This window comes from Phaethon aethereus (assembly GCF_964289735.1).
Source record: "Phaethon aethereus genome assembly, chromosome: W".
Classification (NCBI taxonomy): domain Eukaryota; kingdom Metazoa; phylum Chordata; class Aves; order Phaethontiformes; family Phaethontidae; genus Phaethon; species Phaethon aethereus.
The window spans coordinates 41613249-41635632 of NC_138581.1; the positions used below are offsets into that span (position 1 = coordinate 41613249).

The 22384-nt window shown below is 42.0% G+C and overlaps 1 protein-coding gene across 28 annotated transcripts in view; it reads left to right on the forward strand.

Moving 5' to 3' along the window:
* LOC309415090 (single-stranded DNA-binding protein 2-like) overlaps nucleotides 1–22384 on the forward strand; it is a gene marked incomplete at both ends in the record, with an annotated part of 232259 nt that overhangs the window by 65743 nt on the left and 144132 nt on the right. For 24 of the 28 annotated variants that reach the window (XM_082012527.1, XM_082012517.1, XM_082012508.1 and 21 more), the window contains 2 exons: nucleotides 10004–10065; nucleotides 11850–11934. The exons of 3 other annotated variants lie outside the window; for them this stretch is intronic. In XM_082012527.1, the coding sequence (XP_081868653.1) occupies nucleotides 10004–10065; nucleotides 11850–11934 (147 nt within the window). Of the gene's footprint in view, nucleotides 1–10003; nucleotides 10066–11849; nucleotides 11971–22384 lie in introns of all 28 variants that reach the window. One more of the 28 variants, XM_082012506.1, reaches the window with a different exon arrangement.

Genomic DNA, 22384 nt, shown 5'->3' on the forward strand with positions numbered 1-22384 from the left:
CCTGCAAAAACTAGTTTGCCATGTCATTTTACATGCTTTAGTATAATTACTTTTTCTATGATTTGTTACCCCCGTTCTCTGATTTGCTACTACACTGAGAAAGATTCCTCTATTTTCTCTAATAAATATGCATGTTAGAGAATGCATCGATGGTGCTCCTTTTTGATGATCTTCTAACTTTTTGTTGATACACCCAATTGTGAATAAAGGAGCCATCCTCAATACACAGCAGTTAAGTATTTTACATCCTACTGTCATATGCTTGCAGTTCTCATTCTCTTAAGCATTGTTAATCTCCATATATTTTATCATGCTTCTAACCACTTCTTTTCATCTGGTGAATCAATTATTACTATAACCATTTAGGTCCCGTTTCTTAAACACTTTTTAACTGCTAGAAGAATTTTTACTATTAGACAATAGTTAGTATTCTTCATAGTCTTTTAAAGACTTGTATATATCTTTTGAAGATTAAAGTAAATTATATCTCTTTAGCATTTTATATTTATTCTGGAATACAAAACCACCTGTGTACCAAACATTTTGAAGTCTTATCACAATATAATTTTTAATAAATATTTTGATGATACTATTTTAATAATTGTATAATTGTTAATTATATAAGTTAACATATAATATATAATTATTTTTATATAATTAAGAATTCTATAATAATAATAACAACTGAATAATGAGCAGAAGTGAGGAAAAAAAAGTCAGAATGTTGTGCTAGGATAATTTACTGCTTCAAATGATACTTCTTATATTGGGTTTACATGGAAAAGTTTTGGTAGTGGAGGGGCTGCAGGAGCGGCCTCTGTGAGAAGAGATCAGGAGCTGCCCCCATGTCAGACAGAGACAGTTCCAGCTGGCTCCGAGACAGACCCACCACTGGCCAAAGCTGAGCCAGTCAGTGAAGCTGGTGGTGCTGCTGTGATAACATATTTTAAAAAGGGGTGAAAACACTGTGCAGCAGCTGAGAGAGAGAGGAGTGAGAAAAAAAATGTGAAACAACCCTGAAAACACCAAGGTCAGTGAAGAAGGAGGGAGAAGAAGTGCTCCAGGTGCCTGAGCAGAGATTCCCCTGCAGACCTGTCATGGTTTAACCTTGGTAGGCAGCTAAGCCGCTCACTTACTCCCCCACAGAGAGGTGGGGGGAGAATCTGAAGAATAAAAATGAGAAAACTTGTGGATTGAGATAAAGACAGTTTAATAGGTTATGCAAAAGCCACGCGTGCAAGCAAAGCAAAACAAGAAATTCATTCATCAGCAGGCAGGTTTTCAGCCATCTCCAGGATAGCAGGGCTCCATTACATGTAACAGTGAGAAGACAAATGCCATAACTCCAAACATCCCCCCCTTCCTTCTTCTTCCCCCAGCTTTATATGCTGAGCATGATGTCATATGGTATGGAACTTCCCTTTGGACAGCTGGGGTCAGCTGTCCTGGCTGTGTCCCCTCCCAACTTCTTGTGCACACCCAGCCTGCTCGCTGGCGGGGCGGTAAGAGGAGCATAAAAGGCCTTGACTCTTTGTAAGCACTGCTCAGCAATAGCAATAGCTAAAACATGCGTGTGTTATCAATCAATCAACACTGTTTTCATCATAAATCCAAAACATAGCCCCATACTAGCTACTATGAAGAAATTTAACTCTATCTCAGCCAAAACTGTACAAGCCCATGGAGAAGACCATGGAAAAGCAGGTTGTCCCTCTGCAGCCCGTGAAGTAAGTACCACGCCAGAGCCTGTGGAGGATCCCATGATGCAGCAAGTGGATATGCCATGAAGGAAGCTGCAGCCTCTGGAGAGCCCATGCTGGAGCGAGCTCCTGGCAGGGACTGTACCCCATGGAAAAGACCCATGCTGGAGCAGTTTGTGAAGGACTGTATCCTGTGAGAGGGATCCCATGCTGGAGCAGGGGTAAAGTGTGAGGAGGAAGGAGCAGCAGAGATGCAGTATTATGAACTGACGCTAACCCCCTTTCCCCATACCTCCTGCACCACTCAGGGGTTGGGTGGAAAAGGTAGAAGTCGGGAACATAGGGGTGAATTTGAGCCTGGGAAAAAAGGGGGGGGGGTGTTAGTTTTGTCTTTGTTTCTCACCATCCCACTCTATTTTTAATTGGCAATAAATTAAATTAGTTTTCCCCAAGTTGAGTCTGTTATGCCCATGACAGTAACTAGTAAGTGATCTCCCTGTCCTCATCTTGACACACAAGCTTTTTCATCTTATTTTCTCCCCCTGTCCTGTTGAGGAGGGGCAGTGAGAGAGCAGCTTGTTAAGCATCTGGCAGCCAGCCAAGGTTAACCCACCACACTCCTCCAAAATAGAATTATATGCTAGTGATGATATTTTGGAGGTGGGAGAGGGAAGGAAGAGAACAGGAGGGTAGTTTTAGTTAGATATCATGGAAAATTCACACAACAGCTAGGTAAAAGGGGTAAAAATTGTCACAGTATCAATTTATGTTTTTATTAAAGTATGTTTTTGACAATTGTTTTTTCTTTTAGTAAAACTGTAAAAATAAGAGAAAAAAGAGAAAGTCATGGAGAGTACAGTCTTGGCTTTTACAAAACAGCTGTCACAAATAATAAACTGTGCAGGACTTTTTGCTAATTTTGATTTTCGGATATATTTGTAAAATGAGTAGTTCACAGTTTAAGTTCTGTGACATTGGGATTTGAGGAAAATATTCAGTATAGTGTCTTGACATGTTTCTCTTAAAACTAATTAAAACTTGGACTATAGAGAAAATATCGGATCTAAGAATATATCACAGTTTTCAAATGCAGACTGACTAGCCAAAAGACGATGAGTACAAGGTAGAGATAATTAATAATGTATTGGATTGGTATGAGGTGTCTGTTAGGTTTCACACCGAGCTGTGAGCTTGTTTACCCCATTCATTAGTAATGCAGAGGGCAAAGACTATGCTGATAATGTTTGTAAATGGCTGTATGTTGGAACAAAAGACAGTTATCACTAATACAGAGGAACCTGGAAACAAAACCTGATATCTGGTCTGAAAGTCATAAAATGAGGTTCAGATTGAGAAAACCGTACACTAATACAACTTGGAGGAAATAATCTAAGACACAAGTTAAATGGCAAGTGGTAAAAGCAGCACTTGTGGGCTGTAAACCACAAAATAATAGCTCTACCCCCCCTCTCCACCACATGTGAGTCAGCTGTAGTTGTTAGAAAATTACTATTGGCATATAGGATGAAAATGAGAGAACAGCAGTTGAGAGAAGTCCAAAAAAAAGTCTTCTTGTCAAATAATTTATGATTAATGATAGTTAAGATTTTCCATCTGTCTTTGTACTTTTCTGACTCATGTCTGTTGAGAAGCAACTGCCCTATTGCAGTAAATTAGTTGCAAGAATGCTTCAATTTTAGGAGATATCAACAGAATCATTAAGGTTGGAAAAGACCTTTAAGATCATCAAGTCCCACCATCAACCCAACACCACCATGGTCACTAAACCATGTCCTGAAGTGCCACGTCTACACGTTTTTTGAATACTTCCAGTGATGGTGACTCCACCACCTCCCTGTGCAGCCTGTTCCAATGCTTGATCACTCTCTCAGTAAAGAAATTTTTCCTAATATCTAGTCTAAACCTCCCCTGGTGCAACTTGAGGCCATTTCCTCTTGTTCTATCACTGGTTACTTGGGAGAAGAGACCAACACCCTCGTCGCCACAACCCCCTTTCAGGTAGTTGTAGAGAGCAATAAGGTCTCCCCTCAGCCTCCTCTTCTCCAGACTAAACAACCCCAGTTCCCTCAGCCGCTCCTCATAAGACTTGTGCTCCAGCCCCCTCACCAGCTTTGTTGCCCTTCTCTGGACACGCTCCAGCACCTCAACATCCTTCTTGTAGTGAGGGGCCCAAAACTGAACACAGTATTCAAGGTGCGGCCTCACCAGTGCCGAGTACAGGGGCACAATCACTTCCCTACTCCTGCTGGCCAAACTATTGCTGATACAGGCCAGGACGCCGTTGGCCTTCTTGGCCACCTGGGCACACTGCCGGCTCATATTCAGATGGCTGTCAACCAGCATCCCCAGGTCCTTTTCTGCCGGGCAGCTCTCCAGCCACTCCTCCCCAAGCCTGTAGCGTTGCATGGGGTTGTTGTGACCCAAGCGCAGGACCCGGCACTTGGCCTTATTAAACCTCATACAGTTGACCTCTGCCCATCAATCCAGCCTGTCCAGATCCCTCTGCAGAGCCCTCCTACCCTCCAGCAGACCCACACTCCCGCCCAAATTGGTGTCATCTGCAAACTTACTGAGGGAGCACTCGATCCCCTCATCCAGGTTGTTGATAAAGATATTAAATAAGACTGGCCCCAGAACCGAGCCCTGGGGAACACCGCTTGTGACGGGCCACCAACTGGATTTAACGCCATTCACCACAACTCTCTGGACTCAGCCATCCAGCCAGTTCTTTACCCAGCGAAGAGTACACCTGTCTAAGCCACGAGCTGCTGGTTTCTCCAGGAGAATGCTGTGGGAGACGCTGTCAAAGGCTTTACTAAAGTCCAGGGAGACAATGTCCACAGCCTTTCCCTCATCCACTAGGCGGGTCACCTGGTCATAGAAGGAGATCAGGTTGGTCAAGCAGGACCTGCCTTTCATGAACCCATGCTGGCTGGGCCTGATCCCTTGGTTGTCCTGCAGATGCCCTGTGAGCACCCTCAAGATGAACCTCTCCATAATCTTTCCTGGTACTGAGGTCAGGCTGACAGGCCTGTAGTTCCCAGGATCCTCCTTCCAGCCCTTCTTGTAGATGGGCGTCACACTGGCAAGCCTCCAGTCGTCTGGGACCTCCCCTGTTAACCAGGGCTGCTGATAAATGATGGAGAGTGGCTTGGCAAGCTCCTCCACCAGCTCTCTCAGTACTCTCGGGTGGATCCCATCAGGCCCCATAGACTTGTGGGTGTCCAAGTGGCATAGCAGGTTGTTAACTGCTTCCTCCTGGATTATGGGGAGTTTATTCTGCTCTCCATCCCTGTCTTCCAGCCCAGGGAGCTGAATACCCTGAGGATACTTAGTCTGGCTATTAAAGACTGAGGCAAAGAAGGCATTAAGTACGTCAGCCTTGTCCTCATCCTTGGTGACAATGTTCCCCCCCACATCCAATAAAGGATGGAGATTCTCCTTGGCTCTCTTTTTGTTGTTAATATATTTGTAAAAACATTTTTTGTTATCCCTTACAACTGTGGCCAGATTGAGCTCTAGCTGGGCTTTTGCCTTTCTAATTTTCTCTCTGCATGACCTAACGAGATCCTTGTAGTCTTCTTGAGTTGCCTTCTCCTTCTTCCAGAGGTGATAAACTCTCCTTTTTTCCCTGAGTCCCAGCAAAAGCTCCATGTTCAGCCAGGCCAGTCGCCTTCCCTGCCAGCTCGTCTTGTGGCACATGGGGACCGCCTGCTCCTGCGCCTTTTAAGATTTCCTTCTTGAAGACTGTCCAGCCTTACTGGACACTTTTGCCCTTCATGACTGTCTCCTAAGGGACTGTCTCGACTAATTTCCCCAAGTTGAGTCTGTTTTGCCTGTGATGATAACTGCTGACTGATCTCTCCCTGTCCTTATCTTGACCCACAGGCTTCTCGTTATATTTTCTCTCCCCTCTCCAGCTGAGGAGGGGTAGTGATAGATCGACTTTGGTGGACACCTGGCATTTAGCTAAGGTCAACTCACCACAACATAATACATCAAAATTACGTTAGGTAACTTCATATAAGAGTGAAGAACACTTTTTAGGTATAATAATTATATATTCCTCTCCTGCAAGCTATTGACAGAAAATATATATGCCTAACTTTCTTAATATTTGATTGCAGAAATCAAGTTGGAGTTGAGAATATAAGTTTTATTTTCTTTTGAAATATCCCAGCTTTACCAGTGACTCTTGCAGTATGAACACTGTTAGGTTTTGTGATAGAAGCTTGTCTGCACACCCACGAAGGAGCCCAGAAAGACAAGGTGGGGGAAAGTCCAAATAATAATACCCTGCCCCAGTTCCTTCCAGGTCCATCACAGGAGCTATCAACTCTGTGATGGGCCTTATCAAAGGACTATCTCCACAAGCCCAGAGGAGCACAGAGGTCCCAGGGCAGGCAAGAACCCAAATTAAGGACTTGGAGGAACAGATACCCTGTCTGGGCCTCTCCCAGGAGACCTTTAGCCCTATTGTCCAGATGTGACAACAATCACAATGACTCAACATTAGAGCACCTTTCGGACTGAGAGGGGTTGCTTCCTAGAGGTATGGGACAGATTATGGGATGCAGGAGAAAAGCATTTTGGGATTGCACAGGATTTATTATGGTATGTTTAGGGGAGGAGTCAAAGGTGAGAAAAGGGAGGGATTTAGTTGATTTTGGGAGGAACAAGTGTGGTGAAAATAGATGGGTAAGGGGATAAAAGGGCTGATTGCCTGTAAATAGGTGCTGATTGGTGCATTTGTTTGGTCATACCCTGCACCTGATCAATGCAGTCTGTCCTATCTTCTTATTAAATTCCTTTCTTACTCTTTCCTGGGTGAGGGATTCTCTATGCGCTCTGTGTGTGTGAATGTGTATTGGGGGCTGAGTGTCAGCAACTGGAGTTAGACCATGTGTCAGATGGCCTGTGTGTCTGTGGTGCCAGTGATTAGAGAGACTGGAGTGAATGGACTTTACTGCCAGCAACTGGAGTGAGACCTTGGGTCATAGCAGCCTGTGTGTCTGTGGTGCAAGCAACTGGAGTGAGTGAGAGACTGGGTGCAAGCAACTGGGCTGGGACTGCAGGTTGGAGGGCCTGGGTGCCTGGGTGCCAGTGACTGGAAAGACCAGAGTGAGTGAAACCAAGTGTCAGCCACTGGGGTGGGACCAGGGGTGAGAGACCCATATGTCTGTGATGCTAGCAACTGGAGTGAGTGCAGGTGTGCAAGTGAGTGCATGAGCACTAGCAAAGATCAAGCCAGACTAGCTGGTGAGTAGGTGAAGTGGCCTGGGAGCCAGGCAGCCAGTCTAAGGGTGAGGCTGCTGGAGATTGGCTACTGGGTGACCAGGGGAGTCCCAGCCAGCTCTGGATGTTTGTGTGAGACAATCAGTTCCAGCAACTGCAGTGGGGCTGTGGCCTAGGGGGCTCATATGTCCAGATGCCAGAAACTGGGGAGACTGGGATCCAGGGGCAGCTACTGCACAAACTGAGTGTCTGAGCCCAGCTGCTGGAGGGATCCACATTATACATATATATATATATTCTCACTAGTGGACCTCCATCCTGCTCAGACAGAGAGGAGAGCAGGATAAGGCTGTTGGTGCTGTCTGTGTTCATGTGTGTGCTCTGAGTGTCTGCCTGTGATCTGTGTGGCTTGCTATGTATATATGTATATATGTATATATGTGATGCATATGTGTGCTCTGTGCTTCGTTGCCCTTCTTTGGACATGCTCCAGCAACTCAATGTCCTTCTTGTAGTGAGGGGCCCAAAAGCGAACACAGTATTTGAGATGTGGCCTCACCAGTGCCGAGTACAGGGGCATGATCACTTCGAAGTCCTGCCAGCTGCACTATTTCTGATACAGGCCAGGATGCTGTTGGCCGCCTGGGCACACTGCTGGCTCATGTTCAGCTGGCTGTCAACCAGCACCTCCAGGTCCTTTTCTGCCAGGCAGTTTTCCAGCCACTCCTCCCCAAGCCTGTAGCATTGCATGCAGTTGTTGTGACCCAAGTGCAGGACCCAGCACTTGGCCTTTTTAAACCTCATATCAATTGGCCTCGGCCCATTGATCCAGCCTGTCCAGGTCCCTCTGCAGAGCCCTCCTACCCTCCAGCAGATCAACACTGCCACCCAACTTGGTGTCTTCTGCAAACTTACTAAGGGTGCACTCGAACTTTCTGTGTACGGCATTGGGCAGTCCCTTGTCTCTTCACAGAGGCTACCCCTGCAGCCCCCTACCCGCTGCTACCAAAACCTTGCCATGTACACCCAATACTTAGATGTGAAAGCTAGAAGGAGACTAAGGAGGCCTGGAATTTCCTCTGATGTTCCATATCAGAACATATTCTATACATCCATATGGTTAAAGACTGCATTGGTGCATTAGAAAAATAAAATGGATCATTAAGAAGTCATATTCAGTACAGAACACTCTAAGTAATGTGTCTTACAAGGTGACATGTTTTTGACTTAGGGCAAGTCCTGCCTGACCAACCTAGTGGCCTTCTATGATGGAGTGACCACATCAGTGGACAAAGGAAGAGCTGCTGATGTCGTCTATCTGGACTTCTGTAAGGCCTTTGACACAGTCCCCCACAACATCCTTCTCTCTGAATTGGAGACATATGGATTTGACGGGTGGACTGTTGGGTAGATGAGGAATTGGTTGGATGGTCGCATCCAGAGGGTAGTGGTCAATGGCTCAATGTCCAGATGGAGATTGGCGATGAGTGGAGTCCCTCAGGGGTCCGTATTGGGACCAGTACTCTTTAAGATCTTCATCAATGACACAGACAGTGGGATCGAGCGCACTCTCAGCAAGTTTGCAGATGACACCAAGCTGAGTGGTGCAGCTGACACGCCTGAGGGACGGGTTGCCATCCAGAGGGTCATGGACAAGCTCAAGGAATGGGCCTGTGTGAACCTCATGAGGTTCAACAAGGCCATGTGCAGGGTCCTGCACCTGGGTCGGGGCAATCCTCAGTATCAGCACAGTCTGGGAGATGAAGGGACCAAGAGCAGCCCTGCCACGAAGGACTTGGGGGTACTGGTGGATGAAAAGCTGGACATGAGCCAGCAATGTGCGCTCACAGCCCAAAAGGCCAACTGTATCCTGGGGTGCATCAAAAGCAGTGAGGCCAGCAGGGCGAGGGAGGTGATTCTGCCCCTCTACTCCGCTCTGGTGAGATCCCACCTGGAGTCCTGCATCCAGCTCTGGAGCCCTCAGCACAGGAAAGACATGGACCTGTTGGAGCAGGTCCAGAGGAGGGCCACAAAAATGCTCAGAGGGATGGAACACCTCTCCTATGAGGAAAGGCTGAGAGAGTAGGGATTGTTCAGCCTGGAGAAGAGAAGGCTCCGTGGAGACCTTATTGCAGCCTTCCAGTACTTGAAGGGGGCTTATAAGAAAGATGGGGACAGACTTTTTAGCAGGGCATGTTGCGATGGGTCAAGGGGTAACATTTTTAAACTAAAAGAGGGTAGATTTAGACTAGGTAGAAGGAAGAAGTTTTTCAGAGTGAGGGTGGTGAAACCCTGGCCCAGGTTGCCCACAGAGGTGGTAGATGCTCCATCCCTGGAAACATTCAAGGTCAGGTTGGACGGGGCTCTGAGCGACCTGATCTAGTTGAAGATGTCCCTGCTCACTGCAGAGGGATTGGACTAGATGACCTTTAAAGGTCCCTCCCAACCCTATGATTCTATGATTCTATGATTTTATGAAAGTGGCTTAGTGAGCACTTCCCCCAGCTCCCTTAGTACTCTTGGGTGGATTCTATCTAGCCCCATAGGCTTGTGTGTGTCTACATGCTGTAGCAGGTCACTAACCATTTCCCCTTTTATTATAGGGTCTTCATTCTGCTCCCCGTCCCTGTCTTCAAGCTCAGGGGGCTGGGTGCACCGAGAACAATCGATCTTAATATTACAAACTGAGGCAAAGGCAGCATTAAGTACCTCAGCCTTTTCCTCAGCTTTTGTCATTATGTTTCCCTCTGCATCCAATAAAGGATGGAGATTCTCCTTAGCCCTCTTTCTGTTGCTAATGTATTTATCGAAACAATTTTTATCCTCTTTTATGGCAGTAGCCAGAATAAGTTCTAGCTGGGCTTTGGCCCTTCTAATTTTCTCCCTGCATAACCTCACAACATCCTTCTGGTCCTTCTGAGTTGTTTGACCCTTCTTCCAAAGGTTCTTTTATTCTTCTTTTGTTACTACCTGAATAAATTATGCAATGCTTTTTAGTCACGTTGATCACAAAATGAGTACAGACTGTTTTTACTGTTTCTCTTCAGATAAGATGGGAAAAAAACATCACACTAGGGGAGCCCCCAGGATTCTTGCACTCCTGGTGGTGGTAAGTGTCAATTTTCTTTTCCTCTGATTTTTAGAATCTGTTCATTGTGAATTCCAGTGTCTGGAGGCAAGAAATTCATGTGAACATTGTAAAAAGGATGTGAAGATGAGTATCAAGAACTACTTTCTCATAAAGTATTGAAAGAACAGAAAATTGGATATAGGAGAGTATATAGATATTAGATATAGGAAAAGAAATATTGAATAATTGATTGATAAGGCAGCATCTTTGAAAGAAGATGGCCTGCATTTCTTTGTTTACCGTTTTTTATTAAATTGTGCATTTAAGAGATCATTCTCTATATCCTGAATAACTACATTTGAAAGAAATATATACAGAGACTCTGCAAATAGATGTGAGCTTACTCAGTCTTTAGTGCACATTTTAGTCACGGGAATAGCATATGAAAGCCATTAGCTGAACCCAAGCTACCAGCATTTTTGAGAGGCAGTGTATGTTAGTATGAGCTTTGGAGTTGTAGTAGCTGCTTTTGCAATTTCTTTCAGCTCAGAATATGGATAGGACACAGAGCTGACTTGTAATTTTTTACGCATGATGCTCCTTACTTATATATATTGGTGTCTAGAGAAAATGATACAAATTTTATGTATATATGCACATTTGTATATATATAATCCCCAAGGCAAAAAGAGAATGCTATTTAGCAGTGATTTGAATATATTCGATATGGCTCCATTTACAAGAATTCAAAATTATGGAGAATATGGACGACCATCCATACAAGAATTCTGTACAAGAATTAAGGTATAAGTTGTAAAGCAGTCCTACTTGAATATAAAAACCCATGTGATTTGTACAGCTGTGTGGAAGATGACATATTCTTTATTGACCTTTCTGATTTTAATTAAATGACAGAAGCCTGACAAGGAGAACTTGTTCCTTGTATCTCTGATGTCTGCATTATCCTTAATTTTGATCATCTGCAGCAGAGTGGACAAATTTTTCCCAATTCTGAATTATGGTCCCAGACTAAGTTAGAGGGTTAAGTCTAAAACAATAAACAAACAAAATGAAACTAACAAATTTTATTCTTTTAAATAATATCTAGCATATAGATATTTTCATTCTAGAAACTTTGAGGGTAACATTCCTGCCATAATGAAATATCTTATATACTGTTTCTTAACAGTTAAGAGATACTTGTGATGTGTTAGAATCAATTAATGTATAACTCCATTTGAGGCAGGGGAAGACTTATTGGAGTATCATAATTTCCTTTTACTCTTTCATTCTTTATCAACCAAGAGCTATAGAATAGCATTCTATTTCCTATTCTTATCCATACATTTGTTTCTCTAGGAACTTTTGTTTAAAGGACAGTATTGGAACTTGGAAGAACTCCCAGTTTTCTCTTCATTTTCTTGCCTTTTCACAACATCACAGTATTACTGTATGAATCCTTGCCTTCTAGTGCTTTGTGGTAGTAAGTTGCAACAGTTGCAGAGGTATGAGGTTAAATGCAGAGTTTTATAAATTTGCTTTATACTCTGAAAGCTTGTATATTAGATTAGCTTCTTGCTTTATACTACTGTGGTTTTAAAGAAATACAAGTGCTGCTTGCTTCAGAGAATCAGATAACAGGACTTGATTCCTCATAGATGTTTTACAAAGCTGAAATCTTTCATTGAGGTAAGTGTTTTCAGCTCTTTGCTAGAAAGTGATATGTCTATTTCACACGCATATATGTGTGGTGTGAGTACATCATAAAATCTATGAGAATTACAATTATTTTCTCACTATATCTGTTACTTCTTAACTTGCAGTGTATTTTGGGATCTCTACTGTGCAGCTCCAGAAAGACGAGAAACATGTGAACATTCAAGTGAAGCAAAAGCCTTTCATGACTATGTAAGTTTTATATTTTTTATCATGTTTTTATTAATTGTATGTATGAATGTGATAAAGAAATATTTCTGCAAGACAGTGACTCAAAAATGCAGGATTCCATCATATATAAGTAACTCTCATTTGCTTTCCGGAGATGCCTTAGAATTAGGACTGTCTAATCATGTGATTACCCAGTGTCATATGGGAAACTCCTGGAATATATCTCACAGGTCAAAGTACAGTCCCATATATTAATACAGAATGCAGGATGTCCTCTCTCTCCCCCATGGACACATCAGCCTGGTCTCAGTCGCAAAGGCCCAGGCCAAATAGAAGCACAGATATGTGCTGTCCAAAAAAACATACCCTGTCAATGCTAAAGAAAAGACAGATGGAATTGATCCCATGGCTTCTGGCAGGACCATACTGATTTGACATGTTATTATTATTTATATATTTTGGTATCCTGAAATAAGTATTTTTTGTTACAGTAGTAAACACATGCATCATAGGACAAGTTAAATATAAATCATCTAGTCTACAAGAGAAAAAAAAAAAAGGGGGAAGGGACAAAAGTATTATGCCAATTTTGATGCCACTGAGTTTCAGTTCGAAACACAGCAAGAAGTTTGGTGGTGTTTTACCTGCAAGGGCCAAATAAAAGTTCTAGAAACTAGTGACAACAAAAACACTGTAACAGTTTTCCATTCCTTTTTCTATATTCTCATAATGTAAATGTAGAACTCCAGCACTCTGGAACTGCATTCCAGAGTTGGAATGGAATTTGGGATACATTTACTATGACAGCTCTTCTTCATCTGTTGTTTTCCTTTTTACTGACGAAACCCTCAGGATGCTGACTGGACTGGTTTTATCATTCCTTTGGGCCATTCATATAATATAAAGAAAGAATATAAATACTCCCCCAATTATATAATTCTGAAACCTCTTTCCTTGACTGTTTTCTAGGTCTGTCTTAAAAATATTTTTTAATTATTGCAGAAAAATCTTTCTACATATAAAATTAAAAATAAGCTGCCATACCACAGTGCCTTACAAACAGAAATTTGGAAAATTTAGACAAAGCAACTAAGTGATCATTTTCTACTGTCTATTTAATTTCAAGATACTGACACAAATTGTCATAATCTGATGATGGCTTAACATCCTATAATATGTGAACTAATGGTGATCTTGCCTTATTTGTAGTTAACAAAGACTATGTTACAAATGCACTATTAACACAATTAGAACTGTTAAGTATATTTTACTTATAAACTAATGACACTTTAATACCCTGTCCTTGGTGGTTAGATTTTGAGGCTGACTGGTAGAGGAGCTTGGATAGTTTTGCACAGTAGAGTCTATGCTGCATTGATTATTCACTTGTCATAATCAATGAAAAAAATGTGAGAGAGAGGAGAAGTTGGGAACAAAATTATGAGAAAGTTTCCCATTCACTGAGGTGTTAAGGTCAACAAAATTGGTAAAGCATATTCTTCAAATTAAAAACAAAGTAACTATTTCAAGTACAAACTTCTGCCATCTTTTTTACCTTTTCTGTTTTAAATATACAGTGGTTGAAAAAAATACAATATTGCAAGAGCTTTGCTGTTATTAGAGCAATGTTTAAATTCCCCACTGAAGGAGGAATACTTTTACAGGAATAGATTATGACAGTAAGGAATGACTATAGTGAAGTAAATTTGTGGAGATCAGAATCCACAGTATGACAGTTGACTTCACTGGGCCATTGTGCATTCACAACATAGTGTGTATAACAAAAGCCAATGTGGTGGGTTGGCCCTGAATAGCAGCCAAGCACCCACACAGCTTCTCATTCACCCCGCTGCTTTGTTTCAGGGAGGGAGAGAGATAGGAAGAACAGGTGCAAGAAAATCATGGGTTGAAACAAAGACTGGGAAATTGCTCAGTAGTTACTGTTGTGGGCAAAACAGACTCGAAGGGGAATTTAACTTAATTTATTGCCAATGAACATAATGTAAGCATTTAATTACTGGTTTGAGTATTGGGAAACAAAGACAAACATTTAAACACTTAGGGAAAGCACCTTTCCTCCCCCTTTCCCAGGCTCAGCTTCACTCCAGACGCCTCTCCCCTCATGTTATAACCATGGGTTACACTCAGTCCTTTCAGTGAGACAATGAGCAGCACAGGAGGTCAGGGTTGGTGCGTGGAAGTTTCTTTCTGCCACTCCTTGTTTCTCACTCTCTTCTTCCCAATGTTCCTTCCTTCTTACTCATTTCCTATGCTCCCATGTGGGTCCTCCACGGGCTGCAGTCCCATTGGGGGTGTGCCTGCTCTGCCATGGAGCATTTCTTACTTCTCTGACCTTGTTGTTCCCTCCATTGTTCCCTCCTCCTCAGCATTTTCTGCCCTTTCTTAAATATGTTATCACAGAGGCACCACAAGCTTCACTGATGGGCTCAGCTTTAGCCTGTAGTAGAGCCATTGCAGAGACAGCTGGAACTGGCTGTGTCTGGCACAGGACAGCCCCTTATCTTCTCCGACAGTGGCTACCCCTGCAGGCTGTCCTCCAAAAAACCTTGTCATTTACACCCAGAAATGTATGAAACCTATAAAGGCTGTGAAATTATTTGGAAGTAAATAACAAAGTATTTGGAGATTGAAAAAGGAGTGGAATCTACAGTTCTTTAAACTCATGAGTTTCAATGATCAGTAAGTTAACTATTGAATCTAAAATTTGAGGTATACTAAGAATTTGAGTAGTTGAATCAAAATTATGTCAAATAAAAAAATGTCTTAGCATCAACATAGCGTTTATGACTTTTACAAGACCTGGTTTATTACATGGTCTAATTGCTCAGTTCTGTCTGCTATTTACTATCATATTTCAAAAAAACTGAGAAAATACTCAAATGAATGTTGTGTGTGATACAATTGTGTGCTTGTGTGAATGTTTAAGTTACTGTATAAAGTCTTGTTTGATAAAATAAATGAGATCATGGTATGCTTCTGTATGTACATAAATCTGCATAAGAGAGGATCAATGTTTATTTTAGAAATAAATTGGTTTATTTTATAAATACATTCACCAGGTATTTCTGTAACCCACTCTTTCTTAATCTTTTGAGGTGACAGGAAAAGCTAGCTGTTGCATTATTTGTATCACAGTTGAGATGAACTTGTGTGATATCTAGCAAAACTGATGCTGTTCCTTTGTGTCATGTGGTTTTTGTTTACTAAAATAAACTGCATCGTGATGAATGCATACTTCTGAGATTGTTTATATATTTAATATTTCATGAGTATTGTACATCCATATTAAAGCACATGACAAATGGTTATAAAATACAGTAAAGCATATTTCGTAGTAGTTTAAGATAAACATTTATTAAATGCTCTGTTAAATCCTGACCCATGTAGAGTTTGGCCACTGACTCAAGAGGAATCAAAATTCTATCATCAATTAAGACTGTCATATAGACAGTGACTGAATTCTAGCTTCTGAGTCAGGTTGAGGGGTTTGATAATATCAAAAGCCTGTTGTTAGATTACAGGTCAAGTAATAGAGTCGCACTGTCATATCTAAAAAGTCAAGTACAAAAAGTACAGAAGGCTCATTTATTAATTCATATTAGCAATTTAGAATTTTTAATTAGGTATGTGTTGTTCTTGATCTAAGAAAATTATTCTTGCTGTAGGTGTGTGACCTCGTACACCAGACCAGTCATATTTAATGCTAAGTAGGTTGCATTACATGACCTAATATTTTTTCTCTTTGCTTCTGTAAAAAAAAGAAAGATTTAAGACTGTTTGATGGAGGAGGGAAGTACTTGGGCATGATTTAATGATTTCTGAAGTACTGCTGCCTCAACCAACTTAGTTGCTAGTCATTCTGAAACACATAGGTTGACTTATAAAATTATTAGATACAGAAAGATTTGATTACTTTAAGTTTCACAGTTTCTAATTGCAGTACCAAGAAATAATGTAATGATTTTTTTTTAGACAACTTTTTTTGAGTGATGAGGATTATTTCACTATTTGATTTGTCATAATATTTCAGCATGTGCTTTGCTTGTCATTGAATACAACTAAATATATCATACAATCATCAAATCACAGGATATCTCAAGTTGGAAGGGACCCATAAGGATCATTGAGTCCAACTCCCTGCTCCTTGCAGGACTACTTAACACTAGACCATATGACTAAGAGCATCGTCCAGATGCTCCTTGAACTCTGACAAGCTTGGTGCCATGACCACTTCCCTGGGGAGCCTGTTCCAGTGACTGACCACCCTCTCAGTGAAGAACCTTTTCCTAATGTTGATTCTGAACTTCCCCTGATGCAGCTTCATTCCATTTCCATGTGTCCTATTGCTGGTCACCAGAGAGAGGAGATCAGCACCTCCCCCTCTTCTGCCCCCCTTGAGGAAGTTGTAGACTGCGATGAGGTCACCCCTCAGCCTTCTCTTCTCCAAGCTGAACAAGCCAAGTGACCTCAGCTGCTCTTAAGTCTTGCCCTCAAGACCTTTCACCATCTTGGTTGCCCTCCTCTGGACACACTCTAATAGTTTGATGCCCTTCTTGTATTGAGGCACCCAAAACTGCACACAGTACTCGAGGTGGGGCCACACCAGTGCAGAGTGGGACAATCACCTCCCTCGACCAGCTAGCTATGCTGTGCTTAATGCACCCCAGGACACAGTTGGCCCTTTTGGCTGCCAGGGCACACTGTTGACTCATATTCAACTTGCCATCAACCCAACCCCCCAGAAAAAGACTAAGAGGATCCTTCTTAGATTCTATCTATAGGGCTATCCTGAAAAACAGTGCATATTAAGTTTTTTCTAACATCAACTCTGTCTAATCAAGCAAACTGAGTCTTGTCTGTGTGTGCATATCGGTCTGTTCTTGACTATTTGGTTAAGAACAGTAAAACCAAAACTCCTTTAGATTAGTTATATTCTCTGTTCTGTGTTGTGGTGTATTGACTCCAGCTAGCAGCTAAGCACCACCCAGCTGCTTGCTCACTCCCCCTGCCCAGTGGGACAGGAGAGAGAAAAGGAAGAGCAAAAGTGAGAAAACTTGTGGGTTGATATAAAGATAGTTTAATAAGCGAAGGAAAAAAAGAAGAAAAAAACCCAACAAAACAAGTGATGCAAAGGCAATCACTCACCACCTCCCACAAGTAAACCGATGCCCAGACAGTCTCTGAGCAATGGCTACCCTCCTCCCTTTAATTTTTATTGCTGAGCATCATGTTATATGGCATGGAATATCCCTTTGGTCAGTTTGGGTCAGCTGTCCAGACTGTCTCCCCTCCCAACTTCTTGGCCACCCCCAACCTACTTGCTGTGTGGGGTAGAGTGGTAAAAAGAGAAAGCCTTGATACTGCTGTGCAAGTAGTGTTCAGCAATAGTCAAAACATTGGTGTGTTACCGACACTGTTTTAGCAACAAATCTAAAACACAGCACCATACAGGCTTCTATGGAGAAATTTAACTCCATTCCAGCCAAACCCAATGCATATATATATTTTTTTTTAATATATTGTATATATATTTTTATCAAGCTAATGAGAGAGGAGTCTTTCATGGCTGACAGCAGGAACATGAAGTGACACTCAAGGTGGATGCTGTAACCATTTGCAATACTAACAATGTTCATGTTCGTAAAGATTAAATAAATGTAAAACCAGAGGCCTATTTGGGCTTTAAAAAAATTATGTATGTTCATACTAAGTGTAAATATTTACAGCACCTCCCTATTATCTAAAATGGATTCTATTTTTATTTTCTACTGAGATTTGCAATTAGAATTTTTTTTCTGAGTGAACAAGTTTCTGAACTCAGGTATATTTACATAATATATTTTAGGTATATATTCTTTATGAAATATATTTCTTTCTGAAAAGACAGATGTATGTCATGAAAGTGTGTATGCTGGCTCAGAGAAATAGGTTCTGTCCTTGAAGTTTGATGTAAATATTTTAGAATTAGAATTAGAAATATTTTGTTTATGCTTCATGTAACTCAAGGGAAAGAAAAACAACCAACCACCACCACTGGTGTTAGCTTATTAATATTGCAGACATTCCAGTAAGAATAGTATATTTGAAGCAGAAAAGCACCCATGTTTCTTTTCCAGATATCTATTACTTTTGCTGGAGGAAAGCTTCTATGTGCTTTGCAATCTTGTGAAATGAGTAATCATTTATATGGATGCTCTGAGTCAAAATTTAGTCTTTGCTATAGAATGGGGTTTTTTTTCTTCACAATATCCTAAGGAGATCTCTTCATCTCTCTAGTTAAGGTCTTGTTTCTCTGGGTTTTGAACTGAGTTCTGTTGAGAGAAGCAGGTTCCAATGTGCATATTATTCCTGCCTCCTTTCCATTTCTTTACAAGCTGAAAACTTACTAGGTTAAAAGGTAAAATAAAATGTAAATCTTGTGATTCCTCGGAGAAGGCTGTTGGGTTTTAGAGCCATCCTTACCAATGAGCTTCTGATTGCCAGAAGTGGCTATTTTCCTATTCCACAGGCTTGACCATTCATTTGCATCTCAGGATTCTGGGCTACCCTTATTATAATGTAAGTTGTTCCACATGGTGTTGATGTAAAGAGGGATCTATTAATTCTCACAACTAGCTATAGCAAAATCTTGATTATTTACTAGGTTAGGTTTTATCAGTATATTTTCCACAGCACTTTGAAAGATCACTTTTGATATGGTCTCTTGTTTATTTTTATGGCTCCTAAAAGACTGTGAAGTAATTTACAGGATAAGAAAAAGACACATTCACTGCCCCAGACTGTACAGTCTCATAAACAAGTATCACACTTCTACCTGATTTGTTAGTATGTTTTAACAGTAAGCTATATGGCAAGTGCTTAGCTTTACTTGAAGGCCATAGGATATATTAAAGGCTATGCTATAATCAGTTCTGTACAGATTTTTCCTTTCGAAGATCTTAGTGATATAAACCAAATGTCTCTAGAGGCTATTGGGCATAGTGTTTGGGCATTTGAGACGGCTGTTCAATCTCTTTATGTTAGTATTTCACAAGAATAAATTGGGTCTCTGAATTTATTATGACGTTTTAAGGGGAAAAAAAAATACCACTTTTTCCCCATCTTCTCCGTGTCCAGCTTCCCTCAGTAGAACTAAAAGGCAGTTCCTTGCCCTAAGGGCTCAAAAGACCATAATTTGTCAGAGAATTTGAGGGTCTATGAATATTTTTACATCTTTTTTTGAAGACTGGAGATTACCATGAAAGGTCTATGAGAAAATATTCTCTGAATGCATTAGTGAATGCTTGTTAGAAGCAGCCATAAATTTGAAGACTTTTGTTCCACAGCTCAATGAAACTGTATTCTGCAATCAGGACTGCTTTATTCTAATTTCATAAAACTACTTTTTTAATACTGATATTCACACAAAATTGTCTCTTAGGTGAAGACTTTTGTTCACCTAAACACATGGAAGCTTATTCTATTTCAGGATAATTTCTGAAAATGGTTTTTCTTGTTGTGTTCTCCAGGTGGTCTGAGTCCATGGTTAACAGCAGTCATAATGTTTTCCAGGCAGTCAGGCACAGAACCTCATTCTCTGCTACTCATGCATATCAGGGAAGGAGGAATACGTAGACAACTTAAGCTGTTAATTTTCTTGACTTTCCCAACTCTTCCTATTGTGATCTTCTGCAGGGAGCCTAGATAGGCAGCTTGTACTTCTGGTTCCTCCCAGCTTTCATACTGAAAATTGAATTCTAGATCTGGTTTCCGGTTGTCTAGTTACATAGAACAGGGCATAGAAGATGCATGTTTACTCCTTTTGCTTATAAAAGAACAACAAAAACAGAAGAGCAAGAGGCAAGTACAGACAGAGAGAGAGAGAGAGAGTCAGAGTGAATGTACAAAATGCTGCATTCAGTTTCATTCATGAGGAGAATGCCAAATTCTGTCACCATGGAATCGTGAAATATATAGATTAATGACTGAGATGAAAAGAACAGTTTGCAACTCTCTGAGCTATTAGCTTTATTGCAAACTCAGAAGAACCTCTCTCCATTGCTTTATTATGTTTATGTTTTCAAGGTTCTCCATGTTCCCATGGGCTTGTTGTGGTTTAACCCCAACTGGCAACTAAGCACCACACAGCCACTCGCTTACTCCCCCCCCGGTGGGATGGGGGAGAGAATCAGAAGGGTAAAAGTGAGAAAACTTGTAGGTTGAGATAAAGACAGTTTAATAGGGAAAGCAAAAGCCGCACATGCAAGCAAAGCAAAACAAGGAATTCCTTCACCGCTTTCCATTAGCATGCATGTGTTCAGCCATCTCCATGAAAGCAGGGCTCCATCATGTGTAACAGTTATTTGGGAAGACAAACACCATAGCTCCAAATGCCCCCCGTTTCCTCCTTCTTCCCCCAGCTTTATATGCTGAGCATGATGTCATATGGTATGGAATATCTCTTTGGCCAGCTTGGGTCAGCTGTCCTGGCTGTATCCCCTCCCCAATTCTTGTACACCCCCAAACTAAACCAACACAGGGCTATAATTAATATCTTTATAAATGAATATCTTTGTCAATGATCTGGACGAGGGGATCGAGTGCACCTTTAGTAAGTTTGCAGATGACACCAAGTTGGGCGGGAGAGTTGATCTCATCGAGGGTAGGAAGGCTCTGCAGAGGGATGTGGACAGGCTGGATCAGTGGGCCGAGGCCAATTGTATGAGGTTCAAGAAGGCTAAAAGTGCTGGGTCCTGTACTTGGGTCATAACCCATGCAACACTACAGGCTTGGGGAGGAGTGGCTGGAGAGCTGCCCGGCGGAAAGGGACCTGGGGGTGTTGGTCAGCAGCTGGCTGAACATGAGCCGGCAGCGTGCCCAGGTGGCCAAGAAGGCCAACAGCGTCCTGGCGTGTATCAGAAATAGTGTGGTCAGCAGGAGTAGGGAAGTGATCGTGCCCCTGTACTCGGCACTGGTGAGGCTGCACCTCGAATCCTGTGTTCACTTTTGGGCCCCTCACTACAAGAAGGATGTTGAGGTGCTGGAGCGTGTCCAGAGAAGGGCAACGAAGCTGGTGAGGGGTCTGGAGCACAAGTCTTCTGAGGAGCGGCTGAGGGAACTGGGGTTGTTTAGTCTGGAGAAGAGGAGGCTGAGGGGAGACCTCATCGCTCTCTACAACTACCTGAAAGGGGGTTGTGGTGAGGTGGGTGTTGGTCTCTTTTCCCAAGTAACTAGCAATAGGGCAAGAGGAAATGGCCTCAAGTTGCGCCAGGGGAGGTTTAGACTCGATATTAGGAAACATGTCTTCAGCGAAACATTTGTCAAGCATTGGAACAGGCTGCCCAGGGAGGTGGTTGAGTCACCATCCCTGGAGGTATAGAAGACATTTAAATCTGGTGCTTAGGGACATGGTTTAGTGGTGGACTTGGTAGTGTTAGGTTAACAGTTGGACATGATGTTAAAGGTCTTTTCCAACCCAAATGAGTCTATGATTGTATGATTAAAACAGATATTCCCAAGGACAATTCTGTAGTTAAGAGTGATTTCTTTTGATTGTGGAGTATATGTGCTACCCTGCATATATTGCACTTGGCCTACTTTATCTGGTAATGGTTAAGGACTGTTCTTCAAAAAGCAATGCTTCTGTTCCGAATTATTTGCTAATTTCCTATGTGACTTCTGCAGAACTTGTGGAAGGCCCTTTACATGTTTTCTAGGCATCAGTATGTCTGTAGTTTCATCTTTTGAGTATGTTCTTGAGACGTTAAATTGTACATACTATGTAGATACTGCCTTTGTCCACTTGGAGAATAGATTATTTCTCAAAACTAGAAAAAACATATTAAGTGGTCATAACATTCTTTTCATAGTCAATACTGCCCTCTTAATGAAACTGACACAACATTCTTGCCTCTAAAATGGAGATATATGGGTTTGATGGATGGACTGTTAGATGGATAAGGAATTGGCTGTATGGCCACATCCAAAGAGTCAAGGGCTCAACGTCCAAGTGGAAACCAGTAACGAGTGGTGTCCCTCAAGGGTCCATACTGGGACCAATACTATACAACATCTTCATAAATGACATAGTGGGATCGAGTGCACCCTCAGCAAGTTTACAGATGACACCAAGCTGAGTGATGCAGTTATTGGCTTGAGGGAAGGGATGCCATCCAGAGGGACCTTGGCTTGAGGAGTGGGCTTGTGCGAACCTCACGAAGTTCAACAAGGCCAAGTGAAGGTCCTGCACATGGGTCATGCAATCACTGATATCAGTACAGACAGAGGGGTGAATGTATAGAGATCAGCCCTGCAGAGAAGGACTTGGGGATATACTGGTGGACAAAAAATTGGACATGATCTGGCAGTGTGTGCTTGCAGCCCAGAAAGCCAGTCGTATCCTGTGCTGCATAAAAAGAAGCATGGCCAGCCAGTTGAGGGAGGTGATTGTCCCCCTCTGCTCTTCACTCGT